Here is a 19,062-nt window from a genome sequence, read left to right on the forward strand (position 1 = left end):
AGGTGAAGGACCAGGCCACGCCCTAAGTGAATTGGCCGAGTGTGAGGGCTTCCCTGACCCTCTGGGCTTGCTGGATCCTGACCGCTGCTGCCAGTCCTGCAGCCTCCGGCTCCTCCCTAGGATCATCCTCCAGCCACTGCTGGTCTGGCACTACTTCATCCTCCTCCTCGGTGACCACATGTTCCTCTTTCCCAACCTCCAGCTCGTTGCCCCGCTGCTGTGCGAGGTTGTGGAGGGCACAGCAGACCACCAAAAAGCGGGCAACCCTCCAGGCGGTGTACTGCAGGGAACCACCAGAGCGGTGGAGGCATTGGAATCGCCTATTGAAATGAAAATGAATGAAAATCGCTTATTGTCACGGGTAGGCTTCAATGAAGTTACTGTCGCCACATTCCGGAGCCTGTCCGGGGAGGCTGGTACGGGAATCGAACCGTGCTGCTGGCCTGCTTGGTCTGCTTTAAAAGCCAGCGATTTAGCCTAGTGAGCTAAACCAGCCCCTATTGAATCCGATGCACCGCTCAATCACAGCTCGGGTGGCCACATGGGCCTTATTGTATCGGGTCTCCACTTTGGTCACCGGCCTCTGTAGTGGCGCCATTAGCCAGGTCCTCAAGCCTTATCCCCCATAAGTCAGCCACCCATCCTAGAATGCTCCTCAAAGAGGCCGGGGATGACCGACTATCCCAGGATGTAGCTGTCATGCACATTCCCCAAGAAGCGTGCACCTGCGTGCATGATCTTAAGTGGTCGCACACGAGCTTTATGTGCAGGGAGTGAAACACCTTTTTTTCAGAGTAGGGCACTACCAAGTGGGCCAGCGAGCACAGGGTGACGCGTGGCATGTATTACCCGCTGGACCTGGGGCTGAGGTGGCCTTGATGGCCACCAGGAGCAGGTGTTCTCCTCCTCTATGCAGTGCCAAGTCCGCGAGTCGGTAGGGCAGAGCTGGCACTTGGAGTGTACAGTCCTCCTGCTGGTAGGGTACAACCGGCACTTGGAGTCCTCCAGTCTGAAGGGCGGAACCAGCACTTGGAATACCGCGCATCTTGCTGGGCTTGATCCATATTAAAGATGATGTAGTTTTCTGCCTGGCCATACAGGGAATCCATGACAAGTCAGATGCACCTGTGGGCTGTGAGATATCACACAGGTCCCTGCTCAAGCCCTGGAAGATCCCGACACGTAAAGGTTCAGGGCTGCGGAGCCAGCACTCAATATCAGAGTCTTCCTGCCGATAACGCGGAGCCCATGCATTGACACTGCTGTCGAGGCACAGGAGAATTGAGATTTAATGTGATCCCAGTGTCCACTACAATTTTGGCCAGCCAGCCATTTGGGTTTCCCATTGTGGGTATTATGCTGTTGGGAAATCTGCAGATGTGAGTGCGCTGTTGGTGAAACGGAGGATCCCACTGGAGAATCCAGTCTAGCGTGTTTGTGTGGGAGAGAGTGCATGTGTGTGGGGGAGAGAGTGCATGTGTGTGGGGGAGAGAGTGCATGTGTGTGTGGGAGAGAGTGCATGTGTGTGGGGGAGAGAGTGCATGTGTGTGTGGGAGAGAGTGCATGTGTGTGTGGGAGAGAGTGCATGTGTGTGGGGGAGAGAGTGCATGTGTGTGGGGGAGAGAGTGCATGTGTGTGGGGGAGAGAGTGCATGTGTGTGGGGGAGAGAGTGCATGTGTGTGGGGGAAAGAGTGCATGTGTGTGGGGGAGAGAGTGCATGTGTGTGGGGGAGAGAGTGCATGTGTGTGTGGGAGAGAGTGCATGTGTGTGGGGGAGAGAGTGCATGTGTGTGGGGGAGAGAGTGCATGTGTGTGGGGGAGAGAGTGCATGTGTGTGGGGGAAAGAGTGCATGTGTGTGGGGGAGAGAGTGCATGTGTGTGGGGGAGAGAGTGCATGTGTGTGTGGGAGAGAGTGCATGTGTGTGGGGGAGAGAGTGCATGTGTGTGGGGGAGAGAGTGCATGTGTGTGGGGGAGAGAGTGCATGTGTGTGGGGGAGAGAGTGCATGTGTGTGGGGGAGAGAGTGCATGTGTGTGTGGGAGAGTGCATGTGTGTGGGGGAGAGAGTGCATGTGTGTGGGGGAGAGAGTGCATGTGTGTGGGGGAGAGAGTGCATGTGTGTGGGGGAGAGAGTGCATGTGTGTGGGGGAGAGAGTGCATGTGTGTGGGGGAGAGAGTGCGTGTGTGTGGGGGAGAGAGTGAGTGTGTGTGTGGGGGAGAGAGTGAGTGTGTATGTGTGTGTGGGGGGGGGGAGAGTGAGTGTGTGTGGGGGAGAGAGTGAGTGTGTGTTGGGGGGAGAGAGTGAGTGAGTGAGTGTGTGTTTGTGTGAGTGAGTGTGTGGGGGGGAGAGTGCGTGTGTGTGGGGGAGAGAGTGAGTGTGTATGTGTGTGTGGGGGGGGAAAGAGTGTGTGTGTGTGTGGGGGAGAGAGTGAGTGTGTGTTGGGGGGGGGAGAGAGTGAATGAGTGTGTGTGTGGGGGAGAGAGTGAGTGAGTGTGTGTTTGTGGGAGAGAGTGAGTGTGTGTGGGAGAGAGTGAGTGTGTGTGGGGGAGAGAGTGCATGTGTGTGGGGGAGAGAGTGAGTGTGTGTGGGGCGGAGAGAGTGAGTGTGTGTGTGGGGGACAGAGTGAGTGTGTGTGTGTGGGGGAGAGAGTGAGTGTGTGTGTGGGGGGGGAGAGAGTGAGTGTGTGTGGGGGGGAGAGAGTGAGTGTGTGTTGGGGGGAGAGAGTGAATGAGTGTGTGTTTGTGGGGGAGAGAGTGAGAGTGTGTGTGTAGGGGGGAGAGAGTGAGTGTGTGTGTGGGGGGAGAGAGTGATTGAGTGTGTGTGTATGGGAGGGGAGAGTGATTGAGTGTGTGTGTGGGGGGAGAGAGTGAGTGTGTGTGTGGGGGACAGAGTGAGTGTGTGTGTGTGGGGGAGAGAGTGAGTGTGTGTGTGTGGGGGAGAGAGTGAGTGTGTGTGGGGGGGAGAGAGTGAGTGTGTGTTGGGGGGAGAGAGTGAATGAGTGTGTGTTTGTGGGGGAGAGAGTGAGAGTGTGTGTGTAGGGGGAGAGAGTGAATGTGTGTGTGTAGGGGGAGAGAGTGAGTGTGTGTGTGGGGGGAGAGAGTGATTGAGTGTGTGTGTATGGGAGGGGAGAGTGATTGAGTGTGTGTGTGGGGGAGAGAGTGAGAGTGTGTGTGTAGGGGGAGAGAGTGAATGTGTGTGTGTGTGGGGAGAGGGTGGGTGTGTGTGTGTGGGGAGAGAGTGAGTGTGGGTGTGGGAGAGTGCATGTGTGTGGGGGAGAGAGTGCATGTGTGTGTGGGAGAGAGTGCATGTGTGTGGGGGAGAGAGTGCATGTGTGTGGGGGAGAGAGTGCATGTGTGTGGGGGAGAGAGTGCATGTGTGTGGGGGAGAGAGTGCATGTGTGTGTGGGAGAGAGTGCATGTGTGTGGGGGAGAGAGTGCATGTGTGTGGGGGAGAGAGTGCATGTGTGTGGGGGAGAGAGTGCATGTGTGTGGGGGAGAGAGTGCATGTGTGTGTGGGAGAGTGCATGTGTGTGGGGGAGAGAGTGCATGTGTGTGTGGGAGAGAGTGCATGTGTGTGGGGGAGAGAGTGCATGTGTGTGGGGGAGAGAGTGCATGTGTGTGGGGGGAGAGAGTGCATGTGTGTGGGGGAGAGAGTGCATGTGTGTGGGGGAGAGAGTGCATGTGTGTGGGGGAGAGAGTGAGTGTGTGTGTGGGGGAGAGAGTGAGTGTGTATGTGTGTGTGGGGGGGGGGGAGAGTGAGTGTGTGTGGGGGAGAGAGTGAGTGTGTGTTGGGGGGGAGAGAGTGAGTGAGTGAGTGTGTGTTTGTGTGAGTGAGTGTGTGGGGGGGAGAGTGCGTGTGTGTGGGGGAGAGAGTGAGTGTGTATGTGTGTGTGGGGGGGGAAAGAGTGTGTGTGTGTGTGGGGGAGAGAGTGAGTGTGTGTTGAGGGGGGAGAGAGTGAGTGAGTGTGTGTTTGTGGGAGAGAGTGAGTGTGTGTGGGAGAGAGTGAGTGTGTGTGGGGGAGAGAGTGCATGTGTGTGGGGGAGAGAGTGAGTGTGTGTGGGGGGGAGAGAGTGAGTGTGTGTGTGGGGGACAGAGTGAGTGTGTGTGTGTGGGGGAGAGAGTGAGTGTGTGTGTGTGGGGGAGAGAGTGAGTGTGTGTGGGGGGGAGAGAGTGAGTGTGTGTTGGGGGGAGAGAGTGAATGAGTGTGTGTTTGTGGGGGAGAGAGTGAGAGTGTGTGTGTAGGGGGGAGAGAGTGAGTGTGTGTGTGGGGGACAGAGTGAGTGTGTGTGTGTGGGGGAGAGAGTGAGTGTGTATGTGTGTGTGTGTGTGGGGGAGAGAGTGAGTGTGTATGTGTGTGTGTGTGGGGGGGGGGAGAGTGAGTGTGTGTTGGGGGGAGAGAGTGAATGAGTGTGTGTTTGTGGGGGAGAGAGTGAGAGTGTGTGTGTAGGGGGAGAGAGTGAGTGAGTGCGTGTGTGTGGGGGAGAGAGTGTGTGTGGGGGGGAGAGAGTGATTGAGTGTGTGTGTATGGGAGGGGAGAGTGATTGAGTGTGTGTGTGGGGGGAGAGAGTGAGTGTGTGTGTGTGGGGGAAAGTGAGTGTGTGTGGGGAGAGGGTGTGTGTGTGTGTGTGGGGAGAGAGTGAGTGTGGGTGTGGGGGGGAGAGAGTGAGTGTGTGTGTGGGGGGGGGGAGTGAGTGAGTGTGTATGGGGGGGGAGTGAGTGAGTGTGTGTTTGTGGGAGAGTGTGTGTGTGGGGGAGAGAGGGTGAGTGTGTGTGTGTGTGGGGAGAGAGTGAGTGTGTGTGTGGGGGGGGGGGAGAGAGTGAGTGAGTGTGTATGGGGGGAGTGAGTGAGTGTGTGTTTGTGGGAGAGTGTGTGTGTATGTGTGTTTGTGGGAGAGTGTGTGTGTGTGAGTGGAAGAGAATGAGTGTGTGTGTGGGGGGGAGAGAGTGAGAATGTGTTTGGCGGGGAAAGAGAATCAATGCCTGTGTTTGGAGGGGGAGAGTGTGTGAGTTTGTGGGGAGAGAGTAAATGATTGTGTGTGTCGGAGAGAGCAAGTGCTGGTGTGCATGGAGAAAATGAGTACATGCCTGTATATATGGGAGTGAGTGTGGGTATATGGGAGTGAGTGTGTGGGTAAACGGGAGTGAGTGTGGGTAAATGGGAGTGAGTGTGGGTAAATGGGAGTGAGTGTGGGTAAATGGGAGTGAGTGTGTGGGTAAATGGGAGTGAGTGTGGGTAAATGGGAGTGAGTGTGGGTATATGGGAGTGAGTGTGGGTATATGGGAGTGAGTGTGGGTAAATGGGAGTGAGTGTGGGTAAATGGGAGTGAGTGTGGGTAAATGGGAGTGAGTGTGGGTAAATGGGAGTGAGTGTGGGTAAATGGGAGTGAGTGTGGGTATATGGGAGTGAGTGTGGGTATATGGGAGTGATCTGTGTGAGGTGTGGTAGAGGGTGGGTTGGGAGGGAGGGCAGGCAAGATGGATGGAAGGAGCAAGCGAGGTTTTTCGGTCCCCATCAACCGCACTCACTAACTCGCGCTCTCACTCATTCTCACAATGGATGGGATGAGGGTGTGTGAGAAAACTCTCTGGGTGGGAACTGGACAACAACACACACCCTCCGACAGTCTACTGGTCATTTTTATTCATTGGAATTTTTAAAAACATTCAATTGATTGCTTTGACATTGCTTTATTCTCGCTCAGCAAGTCGTTTCTTTACTTCACATTCAATTTTTTAAAAATTCATGTATCTTTCTGAAATTTGTTCATCGGCCCCTTGAGTGAGAAAAAAACTGGAACTGTGACCACAGCCCCCCCCCCCCTCCCCTCCCCTCCCCCTTCCTCCACTTCAACCCTTCCCCCGCCCTCCCCCCCCTTCCCCCGCCCTCCCCCCCCCCCTTCCCCCGCCCTCCCCACGCAAAATGGTTGGCCTTTTGTAGATAATGCTCATTTCAGTGAGTGAATGTTTAATATCATGAGTGGGCTGGTGATCAATCTCTTGGATGATACTGAGCTTCTTGATGTTCTTGGAGTGGCACTAATCCAGGCAAGTGGAGAATATTCCATCACACTCTGACTTGTGTCTTGGAAGCTTTGAGGAGTTAGTGCCTCAGAATACCCAAGTTCTGACATCCTCTTGTGCACCAGCCCCCCACCCCCCCCCCCCCCCCCCTCCACCTCCCACCACACATTCAGATAAACAATCACAGTTACATGCACTCTCATGCATACATACAACAATGGTAATCGGTGCTACTCTTGTTAAATAATTCGTACTGTCAATGATCCTATATTTAAGATTGAGATAAAATGCTCCATTTGGACGACACAGCAATGTGTTACATGGAAACAATATGCTCTATTGTAGCTTGTTGAAAAGCCAGCTTGAAATCTGGTTTTTGGCGACTGCTTCCATTAATTTCATAAACATGTCAAGGTTGTATACCTTTTGTTGAAGGAGCCATGTCACATTACAAGCATCATTTATCTCATTCCCGCTGTGTTGCTGAGTCAAAATAGGGGAAATCCCTCCCTAACAGTAGAGGGTGTACCTAGACTAAATGGACGGCCGTGGTTCAGGGAGGCTGCTCATCATCACCTTCTCGAGGGCAATTAGGGATAGGCAATAAATGCTGGCCTAGCCAGCAACGCACACATCGCATGAATACATTTTTAAAAAGCATGACAAGGTGACGAAGGGCAGCATGGTGGCGCAGTGGTTAGCACTGCTGCCTCATGGCGCCAGTGTCCCAGGTTTGATCCTGGTCCTGGGTCACTGTCCGTATAGAGTTTGCACATTCTCCCCGTGTTTGTGTGGGTTTCGCCCCCGCAACGGAAAGATGTGCCGGATAGGTGGATTGGCCACGCTAAATTGCCCCTTAATTGGAAAAAAGAAATTGGGTATTCTAAATTTATTTTTAAAAAGAGGAAAGTGACGTGCATGTGCAATCTTAATCTCTAATTTCTTTGGATAGTCAGACATTTATTGAACTTCTTTAAGGACTTTTAAAGCAAGCAAAGCCACCAACTTAAGATGGCTGCCAAAGTTCAACTGACCTATGGTTAGATTCTGGAAATTTTTATTAGGACATGGCAAGGCAAACCTCTTTGGAATTTATCACCTTCAGATGAACAAAAGCTGTTAACTGTTTCTCACAGTTTGCATTACTATAAAGCCACACTCAAAGCCATCAGGGAGAGACAGAATGATTACAGGGACAATGGAAATACAGAATCTGTTGATTTGTTCTACCTATCCCATCACAGAGAAGAATGTTCCAATTAGAAACAATGGTTGGGACATCAAATACATGAATTGCCTAGACCATAACACAACAGGCAAGGACTGTCCAGACAAGAGCAAATTAATCAGCTTCTGGAATCATTACAGGGAGAGAGGTCATATGACCAGGATCACTGGGGGTGAGTGGAGGGGGGTAGTCATGCCCAGGCACTGCTCCCTGGTACTGCTGGAGATAAGGTTCAGGCGGGGATCTGTTCTATGTTTAATAGGATGCCCTTTGATCTTTTAAAACCTAACTTGTTGGCGGGGTGGGCTCAATCAGAGCCCGCTTCTACCAGCGTGATGGTGTGGGACCTGCCCCGTCATTTTTTTTCAGCTATGAGTCCCGCTGTGGTTAACAGCTTTAACGCTGCTTTTCCCACCCGCTGCATCATGCAGCCAAAAAATGGGAACGGGGCAGCACGGTAGCATGGTGGTTAGCATAAATGCTTCACAGCTCCAGGGTCCCAGGTTCGATTCCCGGCTGGGTCACTGTCTGTGCGGAGTCTGCACGTCCTCCCCGTGTGTGCGTTGGTTTCCTCCGGGTGCTCCGGTTTCCTCCCACAGTCCAAAGATGTGCGGGTTAGGTGGATTGGCCATGCTAAATTGCCCGTAGTGTCCTAAAAAGTAAGGTTAAGGGGGGGGGTTGTTGGGTTAGGGGTATAGGGTGGATACGTGGGTTTGAATAGGGTGATCATGGCTCGGCGCAACATCGAGGGCCGAAGGGCCTGTTCTGTGCTGTACTGTTCTATTTCAATCAAAAGGAGATCTGCCTGCTTACATCATAATGCGGTCAGCAGACAGAGACGTTCTTGAGGATCGTAAAGAGGAAACGGTAGGACCACGGTTACAAAAAACTGCTTCATCCACAAACAACATCAAAGGACTCAAAAGGAAACTCAATATTTTTAACATTTATCATTGAATCTTAATTTGGCCAAATGTTACCCTGCTCTACCATACAACTTGTAATTTTGCACGCTGGTGTTCATGTGCTGCAAAGGTCGGGATTTGGGATTACCTTCTTACATTTGTTTACCTTTACCTTGGTGGGTTTGAGCACGATGAAAACTAACCACTTTGGGTCTAAACTCAAGAAAGCCTTTCTGATGGACTTTATTGTAATCAGCAATCAGGGTTAAGTGCAGACTCTGACTTTAATTTGTATCAATTACAAAAAAACTTCGGGTAAATCAACGAGTGGGAAAGAAAGATCGAGTCCTGACATCTGACCTTAGCCGATCATATAACAAGTTTCATCACAACAAGAAAGAGGCTATGAAAAATGCTATATGAATATATGTTCCAAAGCACACTATGACCAATTAAATCATCTGAAGTGTGATCACTATGTAATGTAGGAAACATTTGCTACAGTAAAATCTCACACAATAACAACTGGATGGATATTCTGTTTTTTTTGGTGATGTTGGTCAGAGGATATAAATTTTGGCCACGACACTGGGGGAAGAACTCCCCTTATCTTCTTCAAAATGGGGATGGGGATCTTGTATGCCCCCTGAAACGGTAGACTGGGCTTTGGTGTAAGATCCCATCAGAAAGATGTTACTTCCAACCGTGGAGCCCTCCCATACTGCACTGGTGTGTCAGCCTGGCTTATGTGCTCAAGACTGAAGAGTGACATTGAACCCACAACCTCCTACCTCAGAGACAAGGGTACGACACATTAATCTACAGCTGACATGTAACACAGCTACCTTTGAGAGAAACCACATAAGGTGGGTTCGTACATAATAAAGGTGTATAATAAGCACACATAATTTGGATTGATTTTGCTGATTCTTCCATACCACACACGAATTTCTGCCTCAAAGCCAATGCAAGTGTTTTAGGAATAAATAAATGCAGCAAACAAATAATTGGCTATACGACGAATAAAAATATTCAGAAGACATTTTAATTTCTCCACATTGCATTTTAAATTGTGACACTTAAATATACATAGAATACATGCAGCAAAAGACATTGCCAGAATGAAGTTGCAAAAAAAAGAATCACATCTAGTACTATTTTCATTCTAACTTTTGATAAATACATACACTTTAAAGTGATGGCAAACAATGTATAAAACTCTTCCCTTGCGCAGTTTACTAGGGGAAATAATGGAAGATTTAAATCTCCTCACTAAAATATTGTATATATTTATTTCCTAATATTGAAGTATATATTTAATATATGTGCACTTAGCCTGCCTGCTGTATAAATCCAAAATGTCTTATACTGTACATGTGTAAATAAAAGAATTTCCAAGGTTACTAAATGTACTTATTTCTGCTATCTTGAATATACTTGGTTGTTTAAAAGAAGAATCACAGTAGTGTTTAGCCAATGATAAATAAAACCAAGATTTTGTAACAAGTCACAAGTGATAATGGGGAAGAAGGTGGAAAAAGCACGAGAGAGTTGGGAACCTGCTGACTCTGAGGCAAAGTGCTACATCTGCCCAAGGCATAGCACAATACGAGTTGGAAACTTAGACCATTCAGTCGCCTGGTGGAACATCAAGAGATGATAATGAAAGTTGAGAGTGCTTAGAACTATCAGGAAAGCTTGGACAGGCTGAGGTTCGAATCTAGAAAAATAAAGCTTTAGAGCCAATTCATGCTCATTAGGATTGGAAATATTCCCTAAACCTGATGCTCTGGAATTTCCTCCTTGCGCCTCTCCATCTCTCTCTCTTTCTCCCTTTGAGGCACGTTATAAAACCTACCTCTTTGACCAGTTTTTGGTCGCCTATCTTAACATCTTAGCATGGCTGGGTGCCAGTTACATTTGGTGATTGATCCTGTGAAGTGCATTGGGATTTTTAACCATGTTAAAAGGTCTACCTAAAGTAAGTTGTTGTTGCATAGATACATAGAGGATAGGAGCAGGAGGAGGCCTTTTGGCCCTTCGAGCCTGCTCCGCCATTCATCACGATCATGGCTGATCATCCAGCTCAATAGGCGAAGCCTGCTTTCACCCCATAGCCTTTGATCCCATTCTCCCCAAGAGCTATATCTAGCCACCTCTTGAATATATTTAATGTTTTAGCATCAACTACTTCCTGTGGTAATGAATTCCACAGGCTCACCACTCTTTGGGTGAAGAAATGTCTCCTTAGATCTGTCCGAAATGGTTCACTCTGAATCCTCAGACTGTGACCGCTGGTTATGGACACACCAATCATTGGTAACATCTTTCCTGCATCTACCCTGTATAGTCCCGTTAAAATTTTATAACTCTCTTATAGTCAAGCCTATTGGTTGACAGGGATAAATGCTGCCACTTCTAGAGGACGAAGGTTTAAAAATAAAAGATAGTCATTAATAAGTCCAATAAGGGAATCAGAGGGAACTTCATTACCACAGAATGGTGAGAATATGGAACTCAGTACAAAGGATAGTTGAGACAACTCTGATAAATGCATTTGAGGGGAAGCTGGATAAACATGAAATGAAAATGAAATGAAAATCGCTTATTGTCACGAGTAGGCTTCAATGAAGTTACTGTGAAAAGCCCCTAGTCGCCACATTCCGGCGCCTGTCCGGGGAGGCTGGTACGGGAATTGAACCGTGCTGCTGGCCTGAGGGAAACATGAGGGAGAAAGAAATAGAAGGATATGCTGATTGGGTGAGATTGAAGAAGGATGGGAGGAGGATCATATGGATCATAAAACCAGCATGGATCAGTTGGGCCAATGTCCAAATTTCTCCACTTTAAGTTCTGTGTAATCCATTCACGTAGATGACATGTATCTCACTCGAGAAGCTGCTTTGAGTCGTACAGAGTGTAAACTAACCAGAAACCACTGGACTAGCCAATCAAGTCAGGAGTGAATTCCATGCTGGATGCTGGGCCACTGAACCAGATGGTACAAGGTGCTACCAATCCTGTCCACAAACTTAGCTGGAAGGGAATAAAAAGGGAAGATATGATTCCATAGAGTCACAACTGGATACAGCATAGGAAGATATCATAGAAATCATAGATATCATAGAATTGTAGAAATTGTAGATATCATAGAAATATATCATAGAGAAGGAGGCCCTTTGGCCCATCGAGTCTGCACCGGTCCTTACAAAGAGCATCCTACATCTCCGTAACCCAGTAACCCCGACTTAAGGAGGTTGTGAAAGGGTTGTTTGGTCCATCATGTCTGTACTGGCTTTCTGAAAGAACTATCCAAGTTGCATTCCCCTACTCTTTCCCCATAGCCCTTTTTTTCATTTTGATGTTTCCCCCTCCTCCTTCAGGTATCATGCCCGAAGAGGGCACTGGTGGCCATCAACTGCGGTGATTTTGCATTTCCTTCCGCAGCATGGCTGACCAGGAAACTCTCCTTCTCGTTACCACATGCCATCAGGTGTATTGGTAGGAGTTGCAAGCTGATGTTTGTTCATCTTGTGCATACACCTTCCATGACCATCATGCCCTGAAGTGGGACTTGAACTCAGAGCTGCTAGGCTGGAGGTAGGGACACTGCTGCTGTGCCCACATGACCTCTTTCCAAGTGGTTACCCAAACCCATTTTGAAAGTTACTACTGAAGCTCCCTTTCAGGCAGTGCAGATCACAAAAATTCACCGTGTAAAAATATATGTTTCCTCATCCCCTCTTCTGGTTCTTTTGCCAATCACCATGTCCTCTGGTGAATCTGCTGCCATTGAAAGCAGTTCATCCATTTTTCTCAAAACCTCTGATGATTTTGAACACCTCTGCTAAATCTTCCCTTCACCTTCCCTGCTCGAAGAGAGAACAATCCCAGCTTTTCTGGTCTCGCCACAAAATTGAAGTCCAATCTAAAGGCATCCCTGGTGCCATTCTAGTCAATCTCCTCTACACCCAATGCCTTGACATCCTTCCCAAAATTCTGCCCAATTTATGTTGTATCTCTGCTGGACTCCATTCTCCCAGGCTGATCACTGATCAAACTTTCACATCCAACGAAGCAGAGACAGTTGCCCTGTTATAACTTGACATCAATAATAATAATAATAATAATATCTTGGCGTGTTGCTTCAGTGCATCTTGTAGCTGGAACACACTGCTGCCACTGTGTACTGGTGGTGGGGGGAGTGAATGTTGAAGGTGGTGGATGGGGTGATGATCAAGCGGGCTGCTTTGGCCTGGATTGTGTCCAACTTCTTGAGTGTTGTTGGAGACGACTTAAGCAGGCAAGTGGAGATGCTCCTTCACACTCTTGACACGCCTGAATAAGTGCACCTCCACATCTTATAGATGATGGTCAGGCTTTTGAGAGGCAAGAGGCGATTTAATTCCAAGAATTCCAAGCCTCTGACCTGCAAATTAATATTTCTTTTAAAACTGTCACAGGATTAGCATTTTCTTTTGTGGGGTGGGGGTGCATCTCATCAGCGCCGGCCCTAGGGTTGCTGGCGCCCCGGGCAAGCTGAACTTCAGCGCCCTTCGGGGGGGGGGGGGGGGGGGGGGGCGGGGGGGGCGGGGGGGCGAGGTGGGGGGGCGGGGGGGGGGCGGGTCGGGCCGAGGCGGCGGGGGGGGCGCGGGGGGGGGGGGCCGGGGCCGCGGGGGGGGGGCGGGGGGGGCGGGTCGGGCCGAGGCGGCGGGGGGGGGGCGGGTCGGGCCGAGGGGTGGGGGGGCGGGTCGGGCCGAGGCGGCGGGGGGGGGGGGGCGGGTTGGGCCGAGGCGGCGGGGGGGGCGGGTCGGGCCGAGGCGGCGGGCGGGCCCAAGGGGCGGGCGGGGGCGGACGGAGGGGGGGGCCGCCCTGGGGGAGGGCGGCCACCGCGCATGCGCTGGTTGGCACCGGCCCAACTGCGCATGCGCAGGACCCGAGTCTTTGGTGCCCCCTAGCACATGGCGCCCCGGGCGACTGCCCGAGTTGCCGGTACCTTGGGCCGGCCCTGCATCTCATAGTCTTGTGGAGATTAGGACAAGAGGTCAAGGGCAAGAAGCTGATGATGCGTGGGTGTTTTTCTTTTCATTTAGTCTTTCATGGAATGTGGGTACCACTGGCAAGACCAGCATTTCTTGCTCATCCCTAATTGCCCCTTGAACTGAGTGACTTGCTCATCCATTTTAGAGGGCAGTTACGAGTCAGCCACATTGCAGTGGGTCTGGAGTCACGTGTAGATCAGACCGGGTAAGAACGGTTGATTTCCTTCCCTAAAAGACATGCGTGAACCAGATGGGTTTTAATAGGGATGGATTTTCTGGCCATTCCAGCCGCCGCAATCCTCTAGTCCCACCAATAGTTCCCCGGAAGCGGAGGGTGCAAACAACGGAAAACCCCATTGAGGTGCACGGGGGGGCAGAAAGTCCCACCCACAGAATCGATGATAGTTTTATGCTAACCATTACTGAGACTCGCTTTCAATTCCACCAGCTGCCATGGTGGGCTATGAACCCGCTGCCCCTCGAGGGTTAGTCTGGGCCTCTTGGATTACTTGTCCCGTGAGATTATCCCAATGCCTCAGTCTCCCAATTTGTGAGCATAGTTCCGGGTTAAGGGCCGGAAGGAAAAAGGGTGGACGGGGGTTGAGCATGGGTCTGGGATAGAGGGAGATGTGCAGTGGGGGAGGGATGGAAGGAGGTCAACAGATTTTGAGCAAGGATTCCTATCAATTCACTGAATTGTCCTTTGAAAATATTGAGACACTCCCTGCAATTTACAAAATCCTGCGCTCTTTGCAAAGGAAATAAGCCCAGGTTGTGTTGCTGGTAAATACCTCAGCTGGTCAGTGTGACTGGGCGATTGGGTCTCTCCCTGATTTCCCTTCAAAAGCACATCCTTGTAACTGGTCGGGAAATGGACCTTCCCCATCAAGTTCCCAAAAGGATCTGTGGCCACCGGACTCTCGTCAAAAACTCCTAGTTTAACAGAAAAGGTCAAGAAAAGATGTTAGTGGCAATATGAGCAGTAAGTGGGCACTTTCCAAATCGGGTCACATATACACAGAAATGAACAGGTTTGTGTCACTCGTCTTTCGATGCGATGTTAAACCAACTCCAATTGCGCCTTCTTAGGTGGATATAAAAGATCCCATGGCCACTATTCCAAAGAAGTGAAGGGGAGTTTTCTCTAATGTCCTGGCCAATATTTATCCCTCAATCAACATTCTAGAAAGACAGATAGTCAGGTCATTATCACTTTGCAGTTTTTTGGATCTTGCTGTGCACAAACAGGCTGCTCCATTTCCTATATTACACGTCAAAAGCACTTAATTGGCTCTAACGCATTTTGGAATGTCTGGCCGTTGCTACATATGTGCCTGATGTCATGGCTGATATTTACCCCTAAACCAACATGCAACAAGCCTCCCCCTCCCTCCACTCCCCCCCCCCCCCCCCCCCACCCCCACCCCACCACCACCCCAACCCCCGTTTGTTAATCAAACAAAATGCTCAGATTCAATCTTGACTTTTGAGAGTTTGGATGTCAGTTGGAGGAGCAGTAGTGGGGATGGGTGGGTGGGGGGTGATGTTGAGCAGGATTTGCACTGGTTAGACACCAGATGGTCACCTTATTATGCAATGAGAAGGCCCAGCTCCTCCCCTGACCCCTGTCCCCATGCCTCACAACACCCATTATCCCCAAGATATTGAGGCCAACTTCATTTAAAACAAGGAGATGAGCTACAGGCAGTCAAACAGGTGACCCTCGGACAGCTTGTCAGTTTGATGCCTCTAATCAGATCAGGATAGTCACCAGCGAGATCATTCGTGAGGGAGTGGGTGAGTGTCTGAATCGCGACGGACGGGAGAACAAGAGTGGCAGCAGACTACATATTGTTTGTGGGCCAGAAGGTTCGCTTCTCATTCTCACCCTCACAGAAATAATTCCACATCTTTGAAGAGGCCTCTTCTTCCTTTATCACTCGTTAAAACTAAAATTCTATTAGATCTCCTGACCTTCTTTGGCCCTGTGAATACAGCCTTAGTTTTTCCAAGTCATCATGACACTGCCTGTAGCCCACTGAGCTAAACCAGTTTTAGCGCAGTGGGCTACAGGCCCACCATCATCATGACACTGCCTGTAATGACACAGGGCCTGCCTGGAACAGAGATGACTGGGTAATTGTCCTCTTAATTATGCCAGGATACCCACGCTGCTGAATATGACTGGGACTGACTTTCTGCACACATTTGTGTTGAATAGCTATCCTCCACTGACTGCATTTTTCAGAAGAAGTTGCAATAGTTTTGGTCTTGAACTCTGTCCTCTGCATTTTTGTTTAAATATTTGTTTAAAGCTGGTTTAGTGCAGTGGGCTGGACAGCTGGTTTGTGATGCAGAACAAGTCCAGCAGCGTGGGTTCAATTCGCGTACCAGCTGAGAACTCTGAATTCTGTACCCGAATAGGCACCGGAGCTTCATTGCAGTGTTAATGTAAGCCTACTTGTGACAATAAAAAGATTATTATTAAATAGATTCTGTAGACTGTTTGCAATAATGTGCTGTTTGAAAAGACCTTATTTGCTGTACGTCCTACCAGAAGTTCCACCCTGCTTGCAAATCACCGGTGGCATCAAGGTGTCAGTACTATGTTCTATTATTGCAGCGCTGAGCTCAAACACACACACACACACACACACACACACACACAACTGAACCCCAAAATTCTGTCGACTTGATGTTCCAGAGTCTCAAGAGTATCAAATCTCTAAATGACAACGAGAACCCTGCGCTGGGACTCCCAGCTCCATGAGAACTCAAATATTTGCCAGAATTCCCTTATCCGGACGGACATCTCACCCCCAGGGGAAGGGGCATTAGATTCCATCCATTGTCGCTGAAAAGATCACAACAGGCGTTTGGCCCATTGAGCATCAACAGAACTGGGGGAAACACAAAATAAATTCACAAGGTTAATACCAGAACTGAGAGGTAAGAAGTATCAGGAGTAATCGAACAGGCTGAGGGAAAAGAAACAGCTGATGGGAAATCTAATTGAGTGCTTCAAGATTAGGGAATGGATAGATAGGGTGGAGGTAGCAGAACTAAGGGCCATAAATATAAAAATAATATCTGACACATTCAACAGAGAATTCACGAGGAATGTCTTTATCCATAGAGTGGTGAGAATGTGGAACTCACTACCACAATTGTGTGGTTGTGAAGAATAGCATAGATGCATTTAAGGGGAAACTGGTTTAAGACACAAGTGATGATTTGATGGGATGAGATGAAATAAGAACATAGGACGGAACATAGGAACAGTTAGGAGGCCATTCAGTTCCTTGAATTATTCCACCATTCAATTATAGAATCATAGAATTAACAGTGTGGAAGGAGGCCATTTGGCCCATCGTCTGCACCAGTCCTTGGAAAGAGCACCCTACCTATTCCCACGCTTCCACTCTATCCCCGTAACCCAGTAACCCCACCTAACCTTTTGGAATCTAAGGGGCAATTTAACATGGCCAATCCACCTCACCTGCACATCTTTGGACTGTGGGAGGAAACCAGCGCACCCAGAGGAAACCCACGCCGACACAGGACAAAGTGCAAACTCCACACACCAGAGACCGGAATTGAAACCGGGACCCTGGCGCTGTGAGGCAGCAGTGCTAACCACTGTGTCACTGTGCCGCCTAATTAGATCTTCCCTGATCTGTATCTTAGCTCTATCCACTCCCATGTCTCGATAATGCATGTTGTCCTTTCGTAACAAAGAAAAGCAAGTTGGGACAAAGCTTGTTTGCAGTATTATCACTACCATCAACCTGTTAGGCTAAATGATCTGTTTCTGTAACTACCTATATTTTTATGTAGAATTGAAGTTTCCTTCTAATGAAAATTGCTATCATCCAGTATAATGAAATCTCTTTTGCACTCAAGTAGCACTAAGCTCCTCCCAACAGCAGTCCATAAATTTTGTCTTCACCTTTGAAGTTTAAAAGCATTCTGACCTCACCTTTGCCAGAAGTCTAACCAGAGTCCTATGACCCCAGTGACACACTCAACAAACTTGCAGAATTCCTCAGAAACTATTTCTCAGAAAATTATTGTATTAGAAACAAACCTGCGTGATGACCCTGATTGTGAAGCTCCGTCACTTGTGAGAGTTGCGTCTCTGAGAACGGAGGTGTGTTCTGGTTGGACAAAGTGGCAGCAACAGAAGTTCCCACTGTCCATTGCACCTCATCCTCATGATCACCAGCTGCAAGAAAATCAGACAGGGAAAGTCAACATTTTAATGAAACACATGCTTTTAATAAATGCATCAAAACAGAGCCTGCTATTTACTTCATTTTCCATTCACAAATCTTTACATTGGCAGTCAGTGATCAGTGTTGACTTAAAGCTGACTACAAAGAATCATATCCACAGGCTGTTGAACAATTGGAAACATTCGGAATCTTGAACAATTTGTCTTAGATCACGCTGTATAAGTCTACCATTGTGTAAGAAAACCCCATTAATTTTGGCACCAAAGTTCAAAGCTCAGCCTCAACCTCAGTCTAAGAAATGCATGTTATACTCACTTTACAAGTGGGCGCCAGGGGTCAAGTAGGCGTTTCAGGCCATTTTGCCAAGAAGATACTCTGAGGTCAGGGCCGGCTCAAGGTACCGGCAACTCGGGCAGTCGCCCGGGGCGCCATGTGCTAGGGGGCGCCATCAAGGAGTGCTTGCAGTGGAGGTGGAGATTAAAGAATTTAAAGGGAGGTTGTGAGGGAAAAGTCCATTCAAAATTCTGAAAGAGGGCGAGACATAGTTGGTTGTGTTGTCATGCTGGAGGCTGTTGCGGTGGCTGGCAAGGACAAGGGACGCCCTTCTGGGAGGAGAGATGGTGACAGCAGAAATACCAAAACGGGGGATATGCAATGGAGGACTCTGTCAACCATGGTAAAGGGCAATCCTGGGTTGAAGAAAAAAGAAGACGTATTAGGCGATCTGGTACAGAAGGTGACATCATCTGAACTGATGCAATGGAGACAGAAATACGAGAAGAACTTTTGAGAGTTAGTATTGATTTTGTTTCTACCCCCTTGTATGCCAGGCTGACGGCATGAATTTCTTTCTCATCCCATTGGTTCTTTTGCTAACTATTTTAAATTGAGGGCTTTGGATACCAACTATTCTGCCGGTGGAAAGAGTTCTCCATTATTTCATGATTTTCTCAAAACTCTTCATAATTTTGAACACCATGACTGAATCTCCCCTTAACCTTCTCTATCCTAACAAGAACAACCCTTGTTTTTGTAATCTCAGCACATCACTGAAATTACTTATGCCTGATTTTCTGCACATGAAATGTCCGACCCGAATTTAAGTTGGAATCAGGATCCATGAAATTTATAAAGGAAGGGGGAATAAAAAACTTTCTAAAAGAAAGAGAAAATGGACTGAGCAGCTAGTTCTTTAGATCATTGATGGGCAACCTAGGCGAGTGAGTGTGTGCATGAGTGGCCCTCCTTCATCTCAAGTGGGCTGCAGCATTGAAACCGGGTTTGTTTCCGAATCGTGGCCCACGTAAGATTAGATATATTTAAGGCACGCAAATATTTCATAACGAAATATGGAAATGCTGAACCACTTAAATATCAATAGAACTATCATCAACTTCAAATAGCTTTTAAAAGAAAGAAATATTTACCCTTTGGACACAGATAGAACACACGGCTCTCACAATTAGTCTGCGGGATTCTCCGTTGGCGGGATTCTCTGCTTCACCAGCAGCGCACCCGCGCCGTGGGTTTCCCATGGGCCCATTGGCCAGCTGCACCGTGCACCGGGCTGGAAAACAGGGCTGGCAGAACGGAGAATTCCACCCAGTGTGTATTCGATGGTGACAGTAGAAAT

The 19,062-nt window shown here is 48.9% G+C and overlaps 1 protein-coding gene across 1 annotated transcript in view; it reads right to left on the reverse strand.

Moving 5' to 3' along the window:
- Positions 1-10,976: 10,976 nt before the first annotated feature.
- LOC119970944 (ovochymase-2) overlaps positions 10,977-19,062 on the reverse strand; it is a 126,763-nt gene continuing 118,677 nt past the window's right edge. Inside the window, exons 16-18 of the mRNA XM_038806055.1 lie at positions 17,282-17,419; positions 13,986-14,127; positions 10,977-11,188 (exon numbers count right to left, since the gene is read on the reverse strand). Of these exons, the coding sequence (XP_038661983.1) occupies positions 11,185-11,188; positions 13,986-14,127; positions 17,282-17,419 (284 nt within the window). The 3' untranslated portion in view covers positions 10,977-11,184. The remainder of the gene's footprint in view (positions 11,189-13,985; positions 14,128-17,281; positions 17,420-19,062) is intronic.

This window comes from Scyliorhinus canicula, chromosome 9 (assembly GCF_902713615.1).
Source record: "Scyliorhinus canicula chromosome 9, sScyCan1.1, whole genome shotgun sequence".
NCBI classification, from domain to species: domain Eukaryota; kingdom Metazoa; phylum Chordata; class Chondrichthyes; order Carcharhiniformes; family Scyliorhinidae; genus Scyliorhinus; species Scyliorhinus canicula.